This window comes from Mirounga angustirostris, unplaced genomic scaffold, assembly GCF_029215605.1.
Source record: "Mirounga angustirostris isolate CCGP_5_RB_7025 unplaced genomic scaffold, mMirAng1.0.hap1 SCAF_1, whole genome shotgun sequence".
In the NCBI taxonomy this organism is placed as follows: domain Eukaryota; kingdom Metazoa; phylum Chordata; class Mammalia; order Carnivora; family Phocidae; genus Mirounga; species Mirounga angustirostris.
The window spans coordinates 13,570,086-13,593,498 of NW_026991709.1; the positions used below are offsets into that span (position 1 = coordinate 13,570,086).

The following is a 23,413-nucleotide window of genomic DNA, read 5'->3' on the forward strand; positions in this document are numbered from 1 at the left end:
AATTAATAATGTAAAGTTCAGGCGTCCAGTATGTGTGAGTTAATTTTTTCTTAATCTGTAACTCTAGAAGACTTGTCAGTGGCATTGCATGTCATACTTCCAGATCAGATGAATAATTGCTTTGAATGCCCTTTAGACCAGAGTAACTCATGATACAGTCCATTGATGTATGTATAATGTGAACTTTCCTAATTAAAAATGAAATTCAGCTAGCATGCCTATCGAGGGCTTATGCCACCTGGTGTATTTTTAGTTAAATATAGCTTTCATTATAAAAACAACACATGTTGACTGCCAAAAAACAAAACAAATAATCCACAATTTTATCACTTCTGTGGCCTGAAGGTCAACATTTAGGACTATGGGAATAGTCTGTCAGGGGAATCTAAATGTTGGTCCATGAAGGATTAAATGGAAATCTGCTTATTTACAAATGAGAGAAGGGATTTGAGCATGTAGTATAATAGGCAAATACAAATATCCACACATACAGAATCAATGAATAAGGCAACATTTTTGCTTTATAAAAATATTATGCTTTGTAGGTAGTTTAAATATATGATTACTGTAAATGTTAACCCTATTAAAGCAATCTCTGTACTCTCATATGCATGCTATAAAGGACTTAAGAGATGTCTTCCTAGAGACAGGTTTGTATTTTAAAGAGTATCATTGCCAATTTATCTGTTGTGTGCAAGGGTGAGGTGGCCTTGCATCCTTTGGCCACTGTCAGATTGGTAGTTGAGGAAGCCAGTGTTGGGTAAATCAGGAAATGGGACCTTTCCATTATCCTGGAAGAGTCACTGTTTGCTTTTAAAGATTCATCTGAACCTAATTCTTTTGTTATTATAAGATGCTTTGAACCTCTTTCCCATTTTTCTATTGTTATTTAAAAATTTGGCCTTGGCCTCTTGAGCCTATAAAGTACTCGAATGTGCCACACAGTTTGAACTCCAGAACAGAGTAAACAGTGGTCATTTTAAAGGCTGGTGGGAAAGTAAAGCTCAGTTTGTGTGTTATCTCCATTGAAAGGGCAGTAACTTGGGTACATACATTTTGTGTTGAGTTACAGTCCACAAATGTTGGGACTAATTTCTTTTAAAAGTGAGAGAAAGGAGGTATCTTAGGTTCTTTTGTTGCCCTGCTGTATGGTATGCACTGAGGGTTTACTAAGTGATAGGAACAGCGTTTGCCGTCGTGAATTCATTTCGATCTGAAATATGCGTAGGTTCTGTATATGTTCATTGGGATTTTCAAGGAGAGTCTGAAGAGTGTGTGAAGAGACAAGGTCTGTGCTTCATTAGTCCATTTCATAATTTCTAGCTTTTTCCTGTGGTATTTAGCATATTTTACCTTTAGACCTGACAGGTGGAAGGCTCAGTGCGTTCACATTTTTCCCAACTACCAAAGTGCTTGACTTCAAATTGTGGTGGATGTTGGGGGGGCCACAAGTGGTTCATAAGATCCAAATTGGAAATGGAAAATGCATTCATTTTAGTGGAGTCAGATATTTAATGTTAGGATATTTATCACCTGTCGAATAGATGTTATTTCAGCATTTAACTGTAGACAAGGCTCTGAGCTCACTCTTATTTTATCCCATTTAATCTCAACAAGAGGCAGGTGTTATTCTCATTTCTGAGGCACATGTCCAAGGTCATTCCTAAGTGAGACTATATTTCACCATACTTTTTAAGCATTTGAAGGAAGGTCTTGTGTGTAAGTAAATACCAAGGTTGTTGAGTCTTCATGTTAAAAGTTACAAACTGCTGTACCTCTATTTTCAGGTCCACTCTATTTAGTCCTTAAGTCTGACAGAACAGTATTGGACCACACGTTGTGAGGAGCAGAAACTGAAGTTAGACTTTTGTTTCGTATTTCTTACACAAAAAATTTAGGAGCGAGCAGGACTTGTTCAATGTTTGCTGAAGCACGTGGGAGGAAGTGGTTCAAGCTGATGTTAGGGTGGGGGGAAGTACTTAGTATTAAAGTATTGGGTTTGCTCTTGGGTTGTTTTTTTTATCAGTGTCACCCATGCATTTCTCTTACCATTTTTGGTCAAGAATCATAACCCATAACTTGCTCAGAGGCCTTTCTGCAGTACATGGGTAAATAGTACATATTCCAACATCTGGAATATTTTCCAGTGTTAACAGTTACAATGTTACAGTAATGAGTTACTCCTGTTGGTCATTGTATTTGGCTTGTGATGCTGGTATTTGCAAAGAGAGAGATGATGCCTTTCTGTTACTTAAGTGGTGAGCTGAAACAGAAATCCATACTGTTTGCCATATCATTTTAAATGCTGGATTATTGAATTTGTATGACTTAAACCAAAGTGTGAGCAAACTCTCATGTAAATGGGAAATGAAACCAGTATGTCCTTGTTGCTGTCAACAGCACCAACTTCGTCTTGCCGCCTTAGGAAGAATGAATAGAAGATGAATGGCTGAACTTTGAACATAATTCCGTCGTTGTGGCCTAGCAAGTTACACCTTATGCTGTGCTTTGAAAAAGAACCTGTAAAAATAAACTCTCCACTGGTGTATCAATCTTTATTTTATAAGCATTACTGTTCAAGTGATGCTTACTGTATATAGTAAGGCATCTGAACGACATGGAATCAAAGAGACCTCCCTCTTCAGTGGATTTTCTGGGTCAGTGACCCCATTTGTTTCTCGTATTAAGACTTTAAAGTGTAAAATTTCCTAAGAGTACACCTGAGCTGGCTTTCAGAATTGGCTCAGATAGTTCAGCCTTTTCTCATTAGGCCTAGTCCATTGTATCTCTCAAATGCTTTTAAGTATTTTACCAAAGAGCTGCTGGTGAAGGCTATAGGAGACTTTCCAAAATTGGTATGTTGTAATTTCCTTTTCCGGCTTATTTTGACCTCCACCATCGTTAGATACGAATTATCCATACGCTAATTCTATAGACATATATCTTCATAGAATATATAGTATGTATCTGCAAGACCGTGCCATGGTTGTTACTGGGCCATCACATTGAGTCTCTCACAGGTAGACTGGCAAACAACACAGGATTGGAAGATTCTGGATTGAACTTCATTTTGATTCAGGCTCCACAGGAAACAGGTGAAAACAGAATGCCATCTTCTCTGTTCTTTACATCCTTTTTTCTTTTTTACTTTCTCTTAGGTACCCAAGGAGTTGCCCCTGGTCCTGTGATTGGGCTCCAGGCACCATCCACTGGTCTTCTTGGTGCCCGCCCTGGCCTGATCCCACTTCAGCGCCCTCCAGGAATGCCTCCACCGCACTTACAGCGGTTTCCTCTGATGCCACCTCGCCCCATGCCGCCGCATATGATGCACAGAGGCCCCCCTCCAGGACCGGGGGGCTTTGGAATGCCTCCACCTCATGGAATGAAAGGCCCCTTTCCACCGCATGGCCCCTTTGTTAGGCCGGGCGGAATGCCAGGGCTTGGGGGCCCAGGGCCAGGCCCAGGGGGCCCCGAGGACAGAGACGGCAGGCAGCAACCCGCCCAGCCGCCGCCGCCGCCCCAGCCGCAGCCACAGCAGCAGCCGCCGCCCGCCCAGCCGCCGCCGTCTGCGCAGCCGCCGCCACAGCCGTTTAGAAATGATAACAGGCAGCAGTTCAATTCAGGTAGAGACCAAGAGAGGTTTGGAAGAAGATCTTTTGGAAATAGGGTGGAAAATGACCGGGAACGGTATGGGAGCCGTAACGATGATAGAGAGAATAGTAATCGTGAGAGGAGAGAGTGGGGAAGAAGGAGCCCTGACCGGGACAGGCACAGAGACTTGGAAGAGAGGAATAGACGCTCTAGTGGGCATCGAGACAGAGAGAGAGATTCGAGAGATAGAGAGTCTCGTAGAGAGAAGGAAGAAAACCGAGGAAAGGAGAAGCCTGAGGTCACAGACAGGGCAGGTGGTAACAAAACCGTTGAACCTCCCATTAGCCAAGTGGGAAATGTAGACACTGTTTCAGAACTTGATAAGGGGGAGTCTGAGTCTGCAGTTGTAAAATCTTCTGAAGAGCTACCTGCTGAGGCTACCTCATCCGTTGAACCCGAAAAGGATTCTGGCTCAGCAGCAGAGGCTCCTCGTTAGAGACTGGAATTTGTCAAAATGTGACAGTGACACTTCTGGAGTGTAGAGCTTGAGGTGTACAGATGCTGTATTATATTTGCTCCTGCTATATCACAGCCCCGCAGTAGTTGGTGGGGTCTTGTAAGCAATTTGATTGCTTCCCTTCTATTTAAAAATAGCCACAAAATAACAAAAAATACTGAAAATATGAATAAATATTACCCTTTTTGCTGTAACTTTTTAAAAGTTTTGACTTTAAAAAGTTTACAAATCGTAATTAGAAGTGCTCTCTATTTTTTTTTTTTTAATTTAAGACAAGGTAACGGTGAAAGCTCCTCAAAACAATAGGGATGTTTTTAATAAACTCTATTTTCATAACAAACTTTAATGTGTGCTATTCTTCCTACACTGCATTAAGGTGGAAAAGGATTGTTCACCATCAAAGTTTGAGCTGTTAATACTGTATTGGAGTCTAAATTAGACTTGTTTATTTGATGGAAATAGACATCTTTATGTAGTTATTCTCAAACACTTTCATTTGTAATACTTATGAATTTCAGCATTTCAATCACAAGGTGTAAAGGTTAGTTGTTTTAATGTTAATCGAAAAGCTTGTTAGTTTGCAGTTCAATCACGGTTTTCTTTTTTGCCATTGGATTTGTGGTAAATGTTGCCCTAATTAATTTGTAAAGAGAAATTTCGCTGGGGGAAAAACTGGATCCCAAAGTACCCGACTGTACTACAGAATTATCTGATTGCCTGGGTATTACTTACTAGAAATAAGTTTGAGTGTTTTCTTAACATCCCATTAAATTTTTCAGAAGGGTGAAAGAAATCAAGGTTAACATTTGCAACCTAAAAGCTTTTTGTCTTATTTTATATGTTTAAGGACTTAAATGCAACCTATTGTTTCCTTACAAGCCTTGACTGTTGCCTTTCTTTAACATTTTTTAAACTCCCCTGCTGGGCAGAGGTAGACTGAACTTTTTGTCACATATAAGAACATATAAAGTATTTTCTTTGTTTAAATTGTCGGGTTAACTAGGAAAAATAGATGTAGGTTATCCAAGAACTATTACTTGAAGACGTCCAAAGCCAAATCAAACCTGTATCTAAAATAGTACAGAAAAGCAGTTCCATAAAACCGCTTTCCCCAGTGCCAAGGAAAAGACCTGTCGTTACACAGTCCAAGTATTTATGGCCTTGTTGAAGCTTTTTTTTCTTAAATTACCTTTTTAAACTGTCCTAGTTTTAGCATGCTGAGCAGGTAACTTTTTCTTTGCCCTCATCCCCAGGTGAAGCTACTTTATTACTTTGGTTTTTAAATAGTACTCTGCAGCAAGACCTTTGTTTTGATGGGGAGAATGTATCTAGGACAATGTTCTTGTGTTCCTGACTTTAGAAAAGGAGAGAAAATCCAAGTTGATATCTGCACTTGAATTATAAAACTTGTCCTTCGTTTGATGTTGGCCCACCTGAGAGGTTTAAAAGTCCTAACTGAAACTGCTTCTGGAAAGAAATATACATCTGATTAGTGTTCAGATTTCAAGGACTTAAAACCCGTATATCCAATTGTAAGGTATTGGAACCATCCTATTTGCACATGACAACCCCCCCCCCCAAGTACTAAGTGGTAGTGATTACACTTGAGGCTCACAAGTGAGGCCCTATATGTGAGTCTTATCCCACATATGTACACCAAAACTGTACATTAGTGAAATCTGTTACTGTTTTTCAATTCTGACCGTGATTTTAACCACTTCTGAGCATGTTGTTCTTTTTTCACCAATTTTAAAACTTTGAGAACACTACAAATTGTCCTTTTCCACGCTGGCTTTTCCTCTCCTAACCAATATCCTACACATTTGATAAAAGTATATATTTATGATCAGTCAGAATTGTAGCTTATTTCTGATTTCTCAGAAATATTCTACAATTTTCAGTTAAAACTGTAATCCAGAGTCAAACCTGAATTAGGTTAACATTTCATTTAAAAGCAGTTTCTCTATAGGTACATAATTAAGTATTTACAATAAGAGAACGACTTAAATTTACTAACTGGATGTGTAAATTCTTAAACAGACATAACCCACATTCAAACATTTCCTTGGTCCCATCTTAAAATGCTATGGTAACTTTCTTTCAATGGCTAACTTGGAAGCAGATTGTGCCAATCTCTACTTAAAACTAAATGTTCATGGGTGTATAAAACGTGGAATATGTGCCATTTTGGCAGGTAGGTAAATTTACTCTTAGCTGAGACTATAACTTGCTGTTCACAATTTATCAAAGCGTTCTCTCAAACCGTAACATCTTCTGTTTAAAATAAACAAGTACTTTTTTAATCAAAATGCTAAGTAGCTAATCAGGGAAACAACCTTAATTTCCCTGAAACTGACAAACGATATCTGTCCAACCAAGATTCCAATTGAGGTTATTAGTGTTAGCTAAAAGACCAGCTGCTAAAAATTTAAACATCTTATCTTATTTAAAACACTCCGAAAAGCGACCTCTATGAAACAGGTAGTATCTGTCAACATATTACTAAATCCGTTCCATTCAAGCTCTATGTATGAGTATCAAGAGCTAATTTAGAGTTTCGATTTGGATACTTTAATAGGTTCAAAATTCAGTGCCATATGGTGTATTTATTGCGGGCTTGAATGAGAATTGAAGAAATTCAGACAATTAAGTTTAATACCCATATATGATTATTAAGCCTGGCAAAATACAGAGATCGTTGAAACAGACATTTTAACTGAAGAGGAGTTTTATAAAATTATACAAATCTTCCAAGTGATCATAAATCAATTCTCATTACAGGTACTTAAAGCAATTAAAAAGTCACACAAATTACACTTTTAAGGTTACAGTGTTTAATGTTTATCAAGTTAAATTTCTACAACTAGCAAGATAACACAGTAGCTACTCAGGACTCAGATCACATCCTAGGGAATATTTACTTGGCGATCCCAATGACACCACAAGCCAAACGACTCCCAGCGTTTCCTGTCTGTGTACTTTCTTCATTGCCACCTTTGCCCAAGTCATCTCGTTTCTCGTGGACCTTTAAAAAGTTTTAAGAACATTAACACAGCACTGTCAAATAATTACCACCTATTCCCAACAATACCCAAAAGACTTTTAAGAACCACTTAATATTAGAAAAGATCACGTTAAGATAATCCTAGCAAGGAAATATGCTAATATTTGATCTAGTGCTAAACAATAGAAACTACTACTCAAAGCTTTTTCTTCATGATACAGACTAAGTTCGTTGTAAACACTAGGTAAGTGTTGCTATCTAAACAAAATACTAAAAACCCAAGACAAGTGTTACAGGCTGCCATGGGCCAGTTTGAATCCTCTGGGAGAAATTTTAGTAGCCTGAGTAAATAGCCTTCTTTTACAATAAACACTTTGGGGAAAAAAAAGGGGCGGGGGGAATGAAAGTGAATTTCTAAAGAAACTCAAAAATGCGCCTCATGAACTATGAGTCTGTAAATAAGAAGTATCTTCAACTACTTAAATAGTATTTTAGATTTGGCTCCTCAAACATTGATCAATGATTTTTCTGCTTCACAACTATAGCTGAAGAAAACTCTAGGGTCACCTGGAAGGAAAGGACTACAGAACGTTAACTGTCCTCTGGGGCAGGCAACACAGAGCCTACGCTACTTGGTGTCTGCGAGAACCAGATGCAGCTCCCGTGGGTAACTCAGGGCAATCGCTTCCCACACGTTAAACAAGTGATGGTGACCTGCAGACATGAATAAATACTAACGCTGAGGTCCGTCTCAGATTTTAGACTTAACAAAATGTTCTGTTTAACTACAAGGGGGACACTCAATTGTGGCAGGAAAATCTGGCCATTTTAAAACTAGACAAAGACTACTGCTGTTTCCACAGTACACATCTAATATGACCAAATGTAACCTACTTAACGACCACAGTTCCACAGAAGAGTGTCATAACCACCTACATCATTAATTCACCTTCACTGTAATCATATAAAGTAATTGCTTTTCCTAATCTGAACTAAAGGTACAATGTACGTGGATCCTTAGAAACCAGGATTAATAATCATGAACTCGTGAAAAGATACATGTCTGTGTATTAGAAGAAATGGTACACATATCCTAGCATATGAAAACTCACCACCATTGTGCGGCCAATGATGGAATGGTCTCCTGAGAGTGCGATCAGAGAATCCTCCAAGGACACGGTGGCCACACCATCCTTGCCAGCAGTCACATTGCCCAGGTCTCCAACATGCCTAACAGTTTTGAAAAAGCATCAGGAATTAGGACTGACTTCCATTTAACATCAGGCTAGTTGGTGAGTCACATATATAAGGGTGGTCACTAAGAGGTGGATATGGAATGTATCAGGACCCACTCTTCCAGATTGACAGAATTTTGGAACATACACAACTAGAAACGACTTGACATTCTAGACACATTGCTCTTCAAACAAAACTTAAAATCTACAAAGTAATGCTCTGGGAAGAATCGTGGGATGGGGGCACATCTCTAATGTCAGAGGTAAAGTACCAAAGGGTAAACTCGGAGTTACTGAGTTAAACCTGTTAATACTTGGCATGGCTAAGAATGCTATGTGCCAGGCCTCTGTTATTAAAATAAGTTAATCCCTGTCCTTAAATTTAATATTTTCCTGAAAGGCTCTCAGGAAACACACAAATGGACTCACTGAATTTTCAGTATCAAATTTTTATCTACAAGGCTTCCTGTGTTTCACAATGATGGTTTATATTGCTAGTGGTTGACAGTACTGTTTGTTATTCATGACATTTCCTGTATTAGTTCCCTTTGGCACTTGTATTAGTTCTATATTCAATAAATGCTACAAAACCAAATCGTCTTAATTGTCCCCATTTGTCAATTCCTCAGCCCAGAGAGTAAGCCGCTCTAGCACCTGGGGCCAAGGGGTTACTTGGGGGGGCAACAAATTCAAGAGCAGAGGTGGGGAGGCCTACTCACAGTTCCATCAGCATGCAATCTGCAAGTAGTATACCCACACTGACCCCAACAAGCCATCGCCATAATTTTAGTAAGCATTAAAGCGCTTTGTCACTCACCTCTCTTGATCTTTTGGCCCACCGTGTTTTTTGGATAGAGGATTAAAGTGGGGACCTGCACTGGTACAGCCTATTTGCCAAAAACAAAAACAAAGGTAGCCAAATTATGAATCAGAATTTCAAAATAAATTCTAAAAAGAAACTGGTCATTGCTAAAACCTCAAATACAGAAAATACTGACGTACCATCATGACTTCTAGGTTCATAAAAACAGGAAGCAACAACTTAGTATAAACAAAATAGGCAAGCAGTAGAAACAAATTCTAACTAGTGTGTAACACCAGTAAAGGTAATACCCTTCTCTGGGCTTTGGCTTCTTCACTGCCCTGTAAAATAAGAGGGCCAGGACTTGATCTTCATGGTTCTTCTATTATTAAAATCCCATGATTATGATCCTGGTTTCTAAGGTAGCGAACCTTAACTACAAGAAACTTACCTCCCCGGCAACATACTACCAGCAACTACTGTTGGTGGCCTTTACTTGGTACAAGCAGAATATAAATGGCACCTTCTATGAGCCAAGGCTGTTGCCTCACAGAATTCCAAGGGCGGCATTCAGAATATATTCTGGAAAAATGGCACTCCTGTGCTTCAGGGAAAGCCATTCTCACAGAACCACCACCACAGTGCAGGAGGTTCTTTAGTGACAGGCTTTCTTCACTCAGCAGGTGACCAAGAGTTTCCATTGTTTACAGCTTCAACCCAGCTTCCCCAGGGAGAAGACACACAGGTTAAGGGAAGTAGCACAGTAAATCAAAGACACAGGGCAAATGCCTCCCAAAACAGAGGCAGTAAAAAAAGAGCAACCTGAGGAATTTCAATTGGCAAAATGGATCAAAGCTGGTCATTAAATCACAATTTTTATAGGAACCAAATTACAGAACATAAAAACAAATCCAGCAAGACGAGTGAATCAGGTTCTCATCATAAAAAGTAAACACTGAGTTCAGGTTACTCGAATATAGTAAAAGATGACTAAATGCATTTAACCCATAAGCTTTTGTTAACTTGCTTCTAATCCGAAACTGAGAAAATGAAACTCAATCAAAAGCACCAATAGTTTACATTCTTTTTTTCAGATTTTACCTTCTGTCCCACTAAGGCTCTTGTGTTGGAGGGATGGAGCTATTCTTACAGAGTAATGCAAATAAATGCAGACCCTGTGCTTGATGCATCCACCCTCAACCCCAGCTCACAAACACCTGAGATTACTATGGAAGGTAAGAAAGTAGGTTAATTTTTGTTTTTTATTGTTTTCCTAAAAAATACTTGAAACTCTTTTTATAATCAAGGTATAAACATGCTTAAAAAACATCAACTTCGGGGCGCCGGGGTGGCTCAGTCATTAAGCATCTGCCTTCAGCTCAGGTCATGATCCCGGAGTCCTGGGATCGAGCCCTGCACTGGGCTCCCTGCTTAGCGGGAAGCCTGCTTCTCCCTCTCCCACTCCCCCTGCTTGTGTTCCCTCTCTCGCCGTGTCTCTCTGTCAAATAAATAAAATCTTAAAAAAAAAACCCACACACAAAAAAACATCAACTTCTTCCTCTCCTTTCCACACTTAAGAGTCACAAACCAGTTTTTTGGCTCATTTCCCTAAGGTTAACCTTAGTAATCCTACTGACTTTATTTTTTTTCCTGCATGTTGAGGGTTTTTAATGTTTAAGGGTAGCTCTACCCGGTCCTATTTATCTTACTAGCTCAAACAAGTAGGAGTCACTAGACCAACACAATACTCACCTTGAGTATTATCTCCAAATTGATGGACGTGGAATCCATGCTCGCCTTCAGTCAATCCTGTAATGGTTCCTGACACCACAACAGGCCCATTTCCCTTTAGTCAAAGAAAAGTGCAAAAAGTTTGAGAGAGCAAGCGCTTCTGAATAAAGAAAACAGTTGAATTACCTTTACCAACCACAGGAAAATGGAAGGAACATGGACGTGGGAGTCAAAAGATCTGTGTCCAAATCCCAGGCCTACCACTTTCTAGCAAGCTATTTAACTGTTCTAGGCTGGGGACCAACACAAGGGAGATGTGACCTTGTTCTAACAGAGCGCAGGAGCCATGCAGCAGGTATCACAATAGCACAGAAAACGCACCTAGCAGAGGGGCGAGTGAGCACAAAAATGGTGGATTTATAGACTTTGTAGGCTTGACTCCCTTACAATGGATATGTAACAAGAATAAGTTCTTCTTTATTTTGTAAATGCTTTTGAATACATTATATTTGCACCTGCTGAATATATGAGTATATATCAAACTTTTTTTTTTTTTTAAAGATTTTATTTATTTATTTGACAGAGAGAGACACAGCGAGAGAGGGAACACAAGCTGGGGGAGTGGAAGAGGGAGAAGCAGGCTCCCCGCAAAGCAGGGAGCCCGACGCGGGACTCGATCCCAGGACCCCGGGATCATGACCCGAGCCGAAGGCAGTCGCTTAACCAACTGAGCCACCCAGGCGCCCTATTCAAACTTTTTAACACAAATGGTAGCACATCATAGCACCTCGTTTTCTTCATGCAGACATTCTTCCGAGCAAACATACAGATTTGCCATCAAAAAAAGAAAAGAAAAAGACACCTTGGAAATGTCCAACTAGTTGTCGTAGGATCCCCGTTCTCCACTCACCCACTAGGGGGGGTATTTATCAGTCTCCAGCATAGATATTTTTTATTAATAGACAGAAAATATTCTATCCCACTTTCCCTGGGTGACTGATTCTGGTCTAAGCAACGGTATTGTTTTCCAAAGTCATTTTAGGCCTTCAAACCTAGATAACCTTTCCACTGGAGACCAAAAAGAAAGGGCAATAAAAACACTACAGCAGAAAAACACACAGGTATCGCCATGCAGGCAATGGTAATAGGTAATAGTGCTGCAGGGTGCATACAGAAATAAAGGAAGTTAACTTTTACAGCTAAGAGATCTTAGGAACAAAAACAAAATGCACACAGCATCCATACCGCACAGTTATACAACACATGATGGTGTCTTTGTTTTTAGCTAGGTTTTTTTTTTTTTTTTTTAAGATTTCATTTATTTATTTGAGAGAGAGAGAGAATGAGAGAGAGCACATGAGAGGGGTTAGGGTCAGAGGGAGAAGCAGACTCCCTGCCGAGCAGGGAGCCCGATGCGGGACTCGATCCAGGGACTCCAGGATCATGACCTGAGCCGAAGGCAGTCGCTTAACCAACTGAGCCACCCAGGCGCCCTTTAGCTAGGTTTTTTAACTGCCAGGGCCAACAGTTACAAGAGGTGTTAGTCTTGGATATTTGACTTTCCACTGGATAAATACCACTGCTCAAAGGAAGTAGTATGTCAACTCCTGTCCCCTTCTTTGCTTTTCTTTTTGAGAAGAGACTAGGATTCTTCTAAGCTTTAATTCTGGAAAAACTAAAACATGAATGTTTCTCCCCAAAACGCACTGTGTTATCAACAGCATAGAGACAAAAGGGCAGGTTCTTCCAAGCCTCCATTAATGGGTAATGGGTAATGCACAGAGCACATATGAGCATTTCAACAGTAAGCTGCCTGGGTACAACCCTATAGGGGCCAGGCTGTTATTTTGACTGAAACAGGTCAGGGAAGCAAAAAGGAATATAAACTCAGTCCTGCAGGGTGCTGCCCGGAGCTAATGAGGGCTCAGTGTGGGCAGATCTCCAAATTTTTCAAGAAAAGCTAGTAATTTGGACTCACAGGTGGAAATTTCTGATTTTTAAAAATTGGAAATTAATCCAAAATTTTAACACTCTAGGCCAAACAAATACAGTTTATTTCCAATTTAACATTCCTGCATAGCCATAGAGCTATAATGCTTAACTACACAAGGATCTTTTATCAGGTGCAAACAGCACCACCAAAATGAAGTTTGGAACTTAAAAGAGGGAGCCACACCCGCAACTCAGGGAAGGTGGAAAAACTCAATTATGTATGGATTCACAGCTTGGCTTCTGAAGGTTAACACCCAAGCCATTTCTCCATGGCCAGAGGGAAGGTATCCCTCAGAGGCTTCTTAGATTCTCTAGTACTGGCGAAATTATATAAGGAAAGAAGAGGAGCAAAACAAAGTCTGGCAACTGAAAACAGCAAAATTTAGTCAAATGACAAAGCCTTTTCCAGAAAATTTGGAAACCACTTAAAGGAAAAAATTAAGCTCCCTCGCATAAATTTCAAAGATTACTTTCCATGTCCTCTCACATTTCTGTAAGCCACTTTAAAGATTAAATCTCATTCGTATATTAAATATTGTTATGATTATCAAGGCAAGTACAACAACAGTTTTCCATCAGTTCCTAACCTCACTAAGATTTCGGGGACAGTCTTATCACAAGCACCTTCCTTGTAAAACATGTGTTTTGCAATATTTTTTTTTTTTAAGAATTTATTTGATAGAGAGAGAGAGAGTATAAGTAGGCAGAGAGGCAGGCAGAGGAAGAGGGAGAAGCAGGCTCTCCGCTGAGCAGGGACCATGATGCAGGGCTCGATCCCAGGACCCTGAGATCATGACCTGAGCCGAAGGCAGCCGCTTAACCGACTGAGCCACCCAGGCGCCCCATGTTTTGCAATATTATTGAGTACTTCTGTATAGTTTTTGTTTTTTTTTTTTAAGATTTTATTTATTTATTTGAGAGAGAGAGAGAATGAGAGACAGAGAGCATGAGAGGGAGGAGGGTCAGAGGGAGAAGCAGACTCCCTGCCGAGCAGGGAGCCCGACGCGGGACTCGATCCAGGGACTCCAGGATCATGACCTGAGCCGAAGGCAGTCGCTTAACCAACTGAGCCACCCAGGCGCCCTGTATAGTTTATTTTTTGACCATTTCAGCAGTGAGCCTATTGGTAGAGCAATTTCAAAACCACTTTACAGAGAATTTGGTTAAATGAATGCCCCAACAACAGAGTTAAGTGAAACTCTCCACATCTGACTTCCAACTCCCAAACCCTATCCACTACCCTCTGCCAACAGTTCTCAATTCTTGGTGCAAACTAGTACTACTGTGGAAACTTTAAAAACAGCAATGGTCAGACTGCACCCTGACAGATTTTGATATAACTGATCTGGAGTTGGGCTCTGGAATCAACATTTTTTTTAAAAGCTCCCCAAATGGGGCTACTGTGCACCCAGGGTTTAAAAAAAAAAAAAAAAAAAAATCACAGGTTTGGAAAACAACCAAGAAGGGAGTCGATTAGATCTCCGGAGGTGGAAAAGGAGCTTTGTCCAAGGCCATCTTCTCTGCCTTTACAGCCTGACCATGACCTACAGCAAGGGTCAGCAAACTTTTCTGTAAGGGGCCACATAAGGTCTCTGTCCTGCTAAAGTCAAAAACATGAAACCAGCCTTGAAAATTCCCCGATCAGACAAAACGAATTTAGTCATAAAAGCATAGCTTAATTGGCTTACTTTGCAAGACTAACTTGACCCCGGTCATTTCTTATTTATGCTTCTGGAAATCCTAAGCAAAAGCTAATACTGTTTGAATCCCTAGGCCGGTATGTGGTAACCACTAACCAATTTCTCACCGTTTAAGAAAACTATCATGAGGGCGCCTGGGTGGCTCAGTCGGTTGAGCGACTGCCTTCGGCTCAGGTCGTGATCCTGGAGTCCCGGGATCGAGTCCCGCATCGGGCTCCCTGCTCAGCGGGGGGTCTGCTTCTCCCTCTGACCCTCCTCCCTCTCATGCTCTCTGTCTCTCATTCTCTCTCTCTCTCTCAAATAAATAAATAAAAAATCTTAAAAAAAAAAAAACTATCATGACCCATCACTGTGAAAAATAAGCAGTCCCTGCCTTCTCACTATATAAGCCGCTTTATGACCATATACCCCTCATCCTCATTCCACGGTTTGGCCTGAGTGCTCCCGGTTCACGACTATCTTCCGGTGTCTGTGCACATTAAGCTTTTACTAATTCCTGCTTCAGGGACTCAAGGCTTTCATTTCTGCCTCGACAGTCACATGATTCTTGTTTTTCAGGACCCTCGGAACGAACCAAGTGCCAGCCATCCTCTTAGCTCCGGGCCTGTACGACACCCGCCCCGGGACCGCCCGTGCCCACAGGCTGCACGCTGCAGACCCCTGAGCGGAAAGGAAGCCCCAAAGTGGGCTAACGGATGCGACTGTGCCCAGGTGGCCCTGCCGCACTCCCCGCCCCCGTCCCCGCCCCAAGGGCGGGCCAGGCCCGGGACTGCGCAACTCGAGTCCGCAGGAGCCTCAAGACCCAGAAAACGACCCCGCAAGGGAAGGGCCACAGCCTCCTCAAGAACGTCACGTCTCCGCCCCGGCCTACAGACGCCACGGAGGCGGCCCAGGCCCTCGGGCCAGCCGGCCTCCGCCCTCCTTCCCGGGCCCGCGCTCCGAGCAACGCCCCCAGGGTCGGCCGCTGCTCCTTCCCTGCACCCGCGCCCAGGCCTCGCCACGCACCGCCGCCCCCGCCCGGCCCGCCCGGTGACTCAGCATTCGGCCGCCGCACCGCCGCGGGGCAGAGGCCTCGGGCGGCGCGAACCCGCAGACCCGACGCGGCGGGGGCGTGACGAGGGCGGCGCGAGGCCCGGCCGGCCGCCGCTCGGGGGCACAGGTGCGCGGGCACGGCCTCGCCGCCGGCCTCCGGCCGCCGCCCCAGCCCTTGCCTTCTGCACGAAGTGGATGGTGCCCTCCACCGGGCCCTGGCCCTTCAGCACGCACACGGCCTTCATCTCCATGGCTGGCGAGGCCGCGCTCCGGTCCGGCTTCCGAAGGCTGTGAGGACTCCGAAGACGGCGGAGGACGCAGCAGAAGACGCCGACGCAAACCGAGGTGGTCGCGCCGCGCGCCCTTATAGGCCGGAGCTCCGCGCCCCGCCCACCCTGGCCCGGAACCAATCGCCGCCCGCGCGCTCAGCCCGCTCCCCACGAGGCGTCGGCACGCGAGTGGCCCGGAGTGACCGGCCGGGGGCGGGACCAAGGGGCCGCGTGGGGATCCTTGCGTCCCACGCCGCCGGCTCCCTCCGCCCCGCGGCTCTAGAACGCCCAGAAACATGGAATTGTGGAAAAACCCGGCCTTTCCCTTCCAATCCGTAGATGACAGTACGCGAAATTGGGAAAATGAGGTATACGTGGCACGCCTTTATTAAGTCACTTTGTGTGGAAATGTCCTTGGTTATAAGAACATTGTCTCATCTGTTTCTTAGAAATTGGCTCATCTGTTAAATTGGGACGCGTCGAGCTGGGTGCTTTTTGTCGTTTCGTTTCTTGTGTTTTGGGTTTCCGAGGGTGTGTTCAGTCGGCGCATCTCAGTCCCTGCCCTCGCCTTTTCTTCCCTGCAGTTTTTTTTTTAGTCCTTGGCACACAGCGTTACCAGTTTGGTTCGCGGAATTCTGTGTTCTTGTCACCTTTTCCCTGTTTGACAAGGCCCACGACCGTAAAAATACCAGATCGTCAGCACTGGCTTCTGCACCTCTCTCGGGTGTTGTCGGGCTCTCCTGCCTCAACCGTCAGGGAGAAGGGCAGAGTGGGCACACCAGTTACACCCCAGGCGCGGAATCTTACTTAGCCTTCTAGGGAGCGATTTCTTTTCTTTTCTTTTTAAAGATTTTATTTATTCACTTCGGAGAGAGAGACAGAGAGAGCGTGAGCGGGGGAGAGCGGCAGAGGCAGAGGGAGAAGCCGGCTCCCTGCTGAGCTGGGAGCCAGGACCTGAGCTGAAGGCGGACGCTTAACCATCTGAGCCACCCAGGCTCCCCCAAGGGAGATATTTCAAAAACATGAAATGAGCAAACAGTACAAACTATTTTTGTGTATTTTAAGGATAAACATATTCACTGTGTGCTCTGAAATGTCTACAAAGATGTACAGGAGACTGTAGCACCTTTTATTAAGTTCTCTTAGCATTTTTTTCGCAAGGGCCATGAATTTGTTTGCACAGATAGGGCTTTGAGACTCCTACCCGCCCTCCACCCCCTCCACACACACTTCTGTTGGGAGAATAATTTGATAAGCCATGGGGGCTGGGGGTATGGAGGGGAGGAGAGTCTTCATCTTCCATCCCCACAGGGCATGCCTGATGGAACGCCAACAAAGGTGGCTGAACTGTTTTTGGAGGAAGGGGTGAGTTTACCTTCACATGAGAGTGTGCATTAAACTCACCCAAAGGGCTCGTTAAACTGCAGGTTGCTGTGTTTGACTCGGTGGGGCTGGGATGGGAACCCAGAACTTGCATTCCTAACTTGTTCCCAGGTAGCACTGGTGCTGCTGGCCTGCGACCTCACTTTGAGAACCTGACTTGCAGGTGTTTTTCTTGCCCAGTGAAGCAGGCAAGTTGGGGCCAAGAGCTGGACCTACTCGACTCCAAAGAAGAGATGGGGAAAGTGTCCTGAAAAGAAAAGTGGAAACAAAGAGACCAGGACAGGGACCAAGAAGGGACAGACCTGAAGGAGAACAGCTCTGCCTGCTGGGGATTTCTGTTCTGTTTGCTTTGTGGGATTTTTAAATCCTCCCCATTTCCTGAGAACTCTTCACCACAATCTGTATTTCCTTCTAATACTCATTCAGGAGGATTCAGTTGTAAGGATGACAAAATACCGAGGCCTAATTCAACGCCAGAGTGAAACAAGGACAGGGGCTGCTTCAGCCGCATGTGGGCTACACTTTATCCTATTTACTTATTTAGACCCTTGGATTCTAAGGCGTCCTCTATCAAACATACACAATCCACATTTTTTATCAGCCTCTAGAAAGTGCACATATTTGTAATTTTCCTGCTTGTACTTACTAGTATTCGCCAGATAATTGGTGTATGCTAGTAAGTTGCATAAATGTGCAAATGCTAGCCAAAGGGCCTTTGCCCAAGGTCTAATTTTCTTTGGGTTCCAGGAAGTTAGAGAGTCAGGTGTCATTTCATTATATGAGCTTGCCAGGGGACCAGCCCAGGGACCAACCCCTGGATACAAAGAGCAGCCCTGGGACAGGGAGTTGGTCCTCTTTTGAGATATTCAGATGAAGCCTGGACAGCCCCCTGTTTTGGTCAGTGGAAGGGCTTTGTCTCCTACAGGTTTAGAGGACCCCAGAGGGTACTCTAAATTCATTCCCAGTACTGCCCTCCCACCTGCACAATGGAGTCCCTGGCCCTGGGCCCGTACTTTAGAAGGCTCTGTTCTGTCCCTCCCCAAGCCAGATATCCTGTGAGGGAGAGTCTGTGGAGCCAAGAGGGTATTCCCACCCAGAATCTTACCCCTCCTTCTAGAACAGGATTATGGAATTTAAATACAGGCATACCGCATTTTATTGTGCCTCACTTTATTGCTCTTTGCAGATGTATTTTTTATGAACTGAAGGTTTGTGGCAACCCTGATTGAGCAAGTCTGTGGGCACCATTTTTCTTTTCTTTCTTTTTTTTCCCCAAAGATTTTATTTTTAAATCATCTGTATACCCAATGTGGGGCTCAGACTCACAACCCTGGTATCAAGAGTCACACACTCCACTGACTGAGCCAGCCAGGCACCCACTGGCACCATTTTTCCAGCAGCCTTTGCTCACTTCATGTCTCTGTGTCACGTTTTTGGTAATTCTCACAATATTTCAAACTTTTTTATTATCCATTATATTTGTTATGATGATCTGTGATCAGTGATTATAAACTGGCTGAAAGCTCAGGTGATGGTTAGCATTTTTTAGCAATAAGATATTTTTAAATTAAGGTATATACACTTTTTTAGACATAATGCTATTGCACATTTACTATTGTGTGTGTAAACATAACTTTTACATGCACTGGGAAACCAAAAATTTCATCCAACTTACTTTATTGCAATATTTACTTTATTGTGGTGGTCTGGAACCAAACCCACAATATGTCCAAGGTATCTTGTGATCTTGAACGGTATTTGTGTCCAACCTACAGCAGGATATCTCAGTCTTGGCACTGTTAACATTTTGGGTCAGATAACTACTTGTGGTGGCCATCCTGTACCTTGTAGGATCTTTAGTAGCATCCCTGGCCGCTATCCACTAGATGCTCCTAACACCCCCATCCTCAAGCTGTGACAAACAAAATGTCTCCAGAAATTGCCAAATGTTCCCTGAGGGGCAAAATTGCCCCCAGTTGAGAACTGCTGTTCTAGAACATTCACTGAATACTTAAGACATTGGAATTTCTTGGCATCCTCGGTCTGTTTCCAGGGCCTACACAGGCTAAAGATGGACTGTGCCACCATGGGTATACACCTAAGTTTGACCATAGGCCCCCTTGGTGCAATGTGGAGCCTGCAGTGGGGAAAGAAGGAAAGACCGGGGACAGGGGGCTGGCTCTCATTCTATCACCACCTTCCTCCATAGAACTCAAGAAGTCCAAGAATGCCATATTTGAACCTGCCTTCCAGGTCTTTATTAAGATATATTTGCTAAACCAGAAGATAGGATATATTTTATCTGGCTGTTATCTTGATTTATATCATTTAAATATCTAGTGTATGGTGTGAGGGCCTCCATTTTTGCTCTTGCCCCAGTCTAGTAAATATTAGGGCAGGCCTATTCATTTTGACCTTGAGATTCCATGGTGGCTTTGGAGTGCTCCTGCCCCAAAATTTTGTGCCCCAGAGTTCATGTGTTTCAAACTGCAGTGTGACCAGAGTACTCAGGTAATTTTGAAAAGTTCACTTTTGTACCAGGCCAATCCTATTGAGAGTCATTATCTCCAAGAAGTCAAAAAAACCCAAAAGTAGGTTGGGTTGTCTTGAGGCCCAGAATGTGGCCAGAATCTGACAGTCAGAATGGGGCACGAGTAATCCAGAGAGACTTTGATTTTATAGGGAATGATGAGGAGGGATAGATGTCTCAGATATCACTGCAGCCTGAGTGGATGACTGAGCAGCTTATGGCGTGTCTTTCTGGCATTCCTGAGAATATAAAGTCAATGTTTGGGGACCTCTGTAGTTAGGATGTGAGTGAGAAGGATGTAGACCAGAAGTTCAGTCTTACATTTCTTTTCTTTTCCCCTTTCTCCTCTTCTTTTCCTAGGGTTCATTTTTCTATTTTTCTCCTTTATCTCTTCTTTCTCTTTCCCTAAATCATTTTTATTTCTGTGACTCAAGGCAATTTTCCCTTTATACCTTCATCATTCTCAGTAAATGTGTAGTTTTCTATTAATCTCCTTCACATCACACATCACAAAGGGATTATTACCATGGCCTTTGCTTATGAAAGACACATTTTTTTAAGATTGATTTATTTATTTATTTTAGAGAAAGAAAGGGAGGGAGGGGCAGAGGGAGAGGGAGAGAGAGCATCTCAAGCAGACTTCCCGCTGAGCATGGAGCCGACGTGACGTGCGGCTCAATCTCAGGATCCTGAGACCATGACCTGAGCAGAAATCAAGAGTTAGGTGCTCACCTGACTGAGCCACCTAGCGCCCCCCAAAAGACATATTTTTATGTGACTTGTAGGAAAATGCCAGAGTTAGGGAAAACTCAAAAGAAGCAAAGTACAAAGAGAGGTTTTTAAACGCTAAGAAACAAATGCACTAACAATTAGGAAGCAAAGGAGAAACAAGAAGTGGCATTAGCTAGTTCTGCCTGCAGCTACTAAAATGCAGATGTCACTAATCCCCAAAACTGAAACCTATTACCAATAAACCCTGTAGGAAGATTATATCACAGAATCATGAAGTATCTGAGGCATTCTCAAAAGTTGGAAAGTGAAAAGTGTAAAAATTAATGTAGATCGCTAGTAAGCAGGAGTGAACAGTCTGCGATTAGAAGTTTGCAAACTGTAATTGCGAGTTAGCTGTATATTTAATAATCTTGTCGATAACCTATGTCATAGGCTATATTTTTAGCAGTTCCAGCCTGGGCTCTGGCTCAGTCTGGCCCACTGTATCTTCCTGGATAATCCTCTCTAGACTTCAGCTATAAATCACAGGTACCTGGGCTACACATTAGAACTACCTAGGAGCTTTTTTGAAAACACTGGGCTTGGGCCTGATTACATTCAAATCTTCAAATTGTATATATATATATAAGCTATAAATGCACATTATGTTCCTGTAAGACATAAGAAACTAACAATGATTTGGGGTGCCTGGGTGGCTCAGTTCCCTGACTGCCTTCAAGTCGGGCTCCCTGCTCAGCAGAGAGTCTGCTTCTCCCTCTGCCCCACCCCCTCCGCTCGTGCATGTGCACTCTCTCACAAATAAATAAATAAATAATCTTAAAAAAAAAAAGAAGAAGAAGAAACTAACAATGGTTTGCATTGGGAATATGCCACTTACCTTGGCACTTCATGTGAGAAAAATGCACCTTTATTTTTTTTTTTTTTTTTTTTTTTAAAGATTTTATTTATTTATTTGAGGCAGAGAGAATGAGAGACAGAGAGCATGAGAGGGAGGAGGGTCAGAGGGAGAAGCAGACTCCCTGCCGAGCAGGGAGCCCGATGCGGGACTCGATCCCGGGACTCCAGGATCATGACCTGAGCCGAAGGCAGTCTTTTAACCAACTGAGCCACCCAGGCGCCCGAAAAATGCACCTTTATTTGGTTAAACAAGCATAACCAGGTTTCTGTTACATGTAGTCAAAAGCAGTTTCTAACTGATAAAGATGAGAAGCCACCAAAGAAGTTTTAGCAGGAAGCAGTATCAGTATGTCCATGTGTAAGAATGATCCCTGGGCGGGGAGGGGGGGGGTGGGGGGGGGCGGGGCGCGGCTGCCTGGGCGGCTCAGTCGGTTGAGTGTTGGACTCTTGATTTCGGCTCAGGTCATGATCTCAGGACTGTGGGATCAAGCACTGTGTGGGTTCTGCACAGAGTCTGCTTATCCCTCTCCCACTGCTCCGCCCCCCCCCCCCCCCCAACTAGCATGCCCTTTCTCTCTCTCCAAAATAAATAAATAAATAAAATCTTAAAAAAAAATGATCCCTAGAATATCTTGACTGTGGACTGACAGGGGATGGGGTGAGACTGAAGGCAGTGAGTCCATTTGGGAGTCATGATAAGGTCCTGGCATAAGGCCATTACTGGGAAGAAAGGGGGAGAGATTCCAATGGAAATGGAATGCAAGCCTCAGTGACTATCTAAAGTGCAGGATGAGGGAGGGGGAAGGCAAATGTAGTTCACCTGTTTCAGGCTTGGGCCACCGGGTGGATGGTGGTGCCATTTACCAAGGAAGGCAAGTAGAGGGATAAAGAGCCTCATTCAGGAAAGGGTGCGTCTGGGGTGCCTGAGGGACCTAGAAGTGCCAAGCTTGAATTGTCAACTTGGATATGAGTCTGAATCTCAGGGTCACTTCTAAGTCTGGACTCTATGTCAAATTTAACACACATGCTATTCAGATTTGTAAAGAAAATGTAGTTATTTATTCCCTCTAGGGGATGTAATTGTCTTCATGAACCTCTGCCACTTTGGATGGGTAAGAATCAGGTAAGACTTGGATGGGCCAATGATGTTATGTCAAGTTCATTTGGTTTAAACAGTCTCTTTAGAGCAGTGATTTGCATACCTTAGTATAAGAATTAGCTGGAAGGCTTATTAAAACCCAGATTGCTGGTCCCCACCCCCAGAAACTTTTAAAAAAGAAATAGCTTTATTAATATATAATTAAATACTATAAAAAATTCACCCATTGTAAGTGTACACTTTGGTGATTTTTTTTTTTTTTTAGTAAATTTACGTAGTTGGCCATCATTATCAAAATGCAGTTTTAGAACATTTCCATCAACCTGATTAAGTTTCCTCCTGCTGGTTTTTGCTTAATCCCTTCTCCTATCCCAAGCCCTTGGCAACCACTGATCTGCATTTTTCTCTATAAATTTGCCTTTTCTGTATGTTTCTTATAAATGGAACCATAAAATATGTAGTCTTTGCATCTGGCTTCTTTCATTTAGTATGTTTTAGAGCTTAATCTATGTTGTAGCATGCATCAGTAGATCATTCCTTTTTATGTCTAAATAGTATTTTATTATATGGATATACCACAAATTGTTTTTCCACTCACAAATTGCTGGACATTTGGATTTGTTGTGGTTTGAATTGTGACCCCTCCAAAATTCGTTACTTGAAGTCTAACCCCATGTGACCTTTTTTGGAAATTGGGTTTTGTAGATTCCTATCTATTGACTCTTTTATCACTATGAAACATCTGTCTTTGTCTCTAGTAATATTTCTTATCTTTTTTTTTTTTTTTTAAAGATTTTATTTGACAGAGAGAGAGAGACAGTGAGAGAGGGAACACAAGCAGGGGAAGTGGGAGAGTGAGAAGGCAGTCGCTTAACCGACTGAGCCACCCAGGCACCCCA

The 23,413-nt window shown here is 42.9% G+C and overlaps 2 protein-coding genes and 1 long non-coding RNA gene across 13 annotated transcripts in view; 1 reads left to right on the forward strand and 2 right to left on the reverse strand.

Annotated features, from left to right (window-relative positions):
* Positions 1 to 23,413, forward strand: part of SCAF4 (SR-related CTD associated factor 4) — a 152,421-nt gene that overhangs the window by 52,831 nt on the left and 76,177 nt on the right. For 8 of the 11 annotated variants that reach the window (XR_010407761.1, XR_010407762.1, XR_010407740.1 and 5 more), the window contains exons 20-22: positions 3,159 to 3,623; positions 10,244 to 10,384; positions 15,131 to 16,241. Coding sequence is in view for 3 of the 11 variants with exons in the window: in XM_045902561.2 (XP_045758517.1) it covers positions 3,159 to 4,087 (929 nt within the window). In the remaining 8 variants the exon portion in view is untranslated. Of the gene's footprint in view, positions 1 to 3,158; positions 4,227 to 7,657; positions 8,230 to 10,243; positions 10,385 to 15,130; positions 16,242 to 23,413 lie in introns of those variants that run through there. The other 3 variants (XM_045902561.2, XM_045902563.2, XM_064579560.1) reach the window with 2 other exon arrangements.
* Positions 6,746 to 15,917, reverse strand: SOD1 (superoxide dismutase 1). Its single transcript, XM_045902564.2, has 5 exons — positions 15,784 to 15,917; positions 10,902 to 10,995; positions 9,165 to 9,234; positions 8,225 to 8,342; positions 6,746 to 7,133 (listed from the first exon to the last, which is right to left on the reverse strand). Exons 1-5 carry the CDS (start codon positions 15,853 to 15,855, stop codon positions 7,026 to 7,028), a joined length of 462 nt encoding a protein of 153 aa, XP_045758520.1. The 5' UTR covers positions 15,856 to 15,917; the 3' UTR covers positions 6,746 to 7,025.
* Positions 9,836 to 10,895, reverse strand: LOC135362725 (uncharacterized). The gene is made up of 2 exons (XR_010407774.1): positions 10,251 to 10,895; positions 9,836 to 9,870 (listed from the first exon to the last, which is right to left on the reverse strand). It is a non-coding gene; the product is annotated as an uncharacterized LOC135362725 (long non-coding RNA).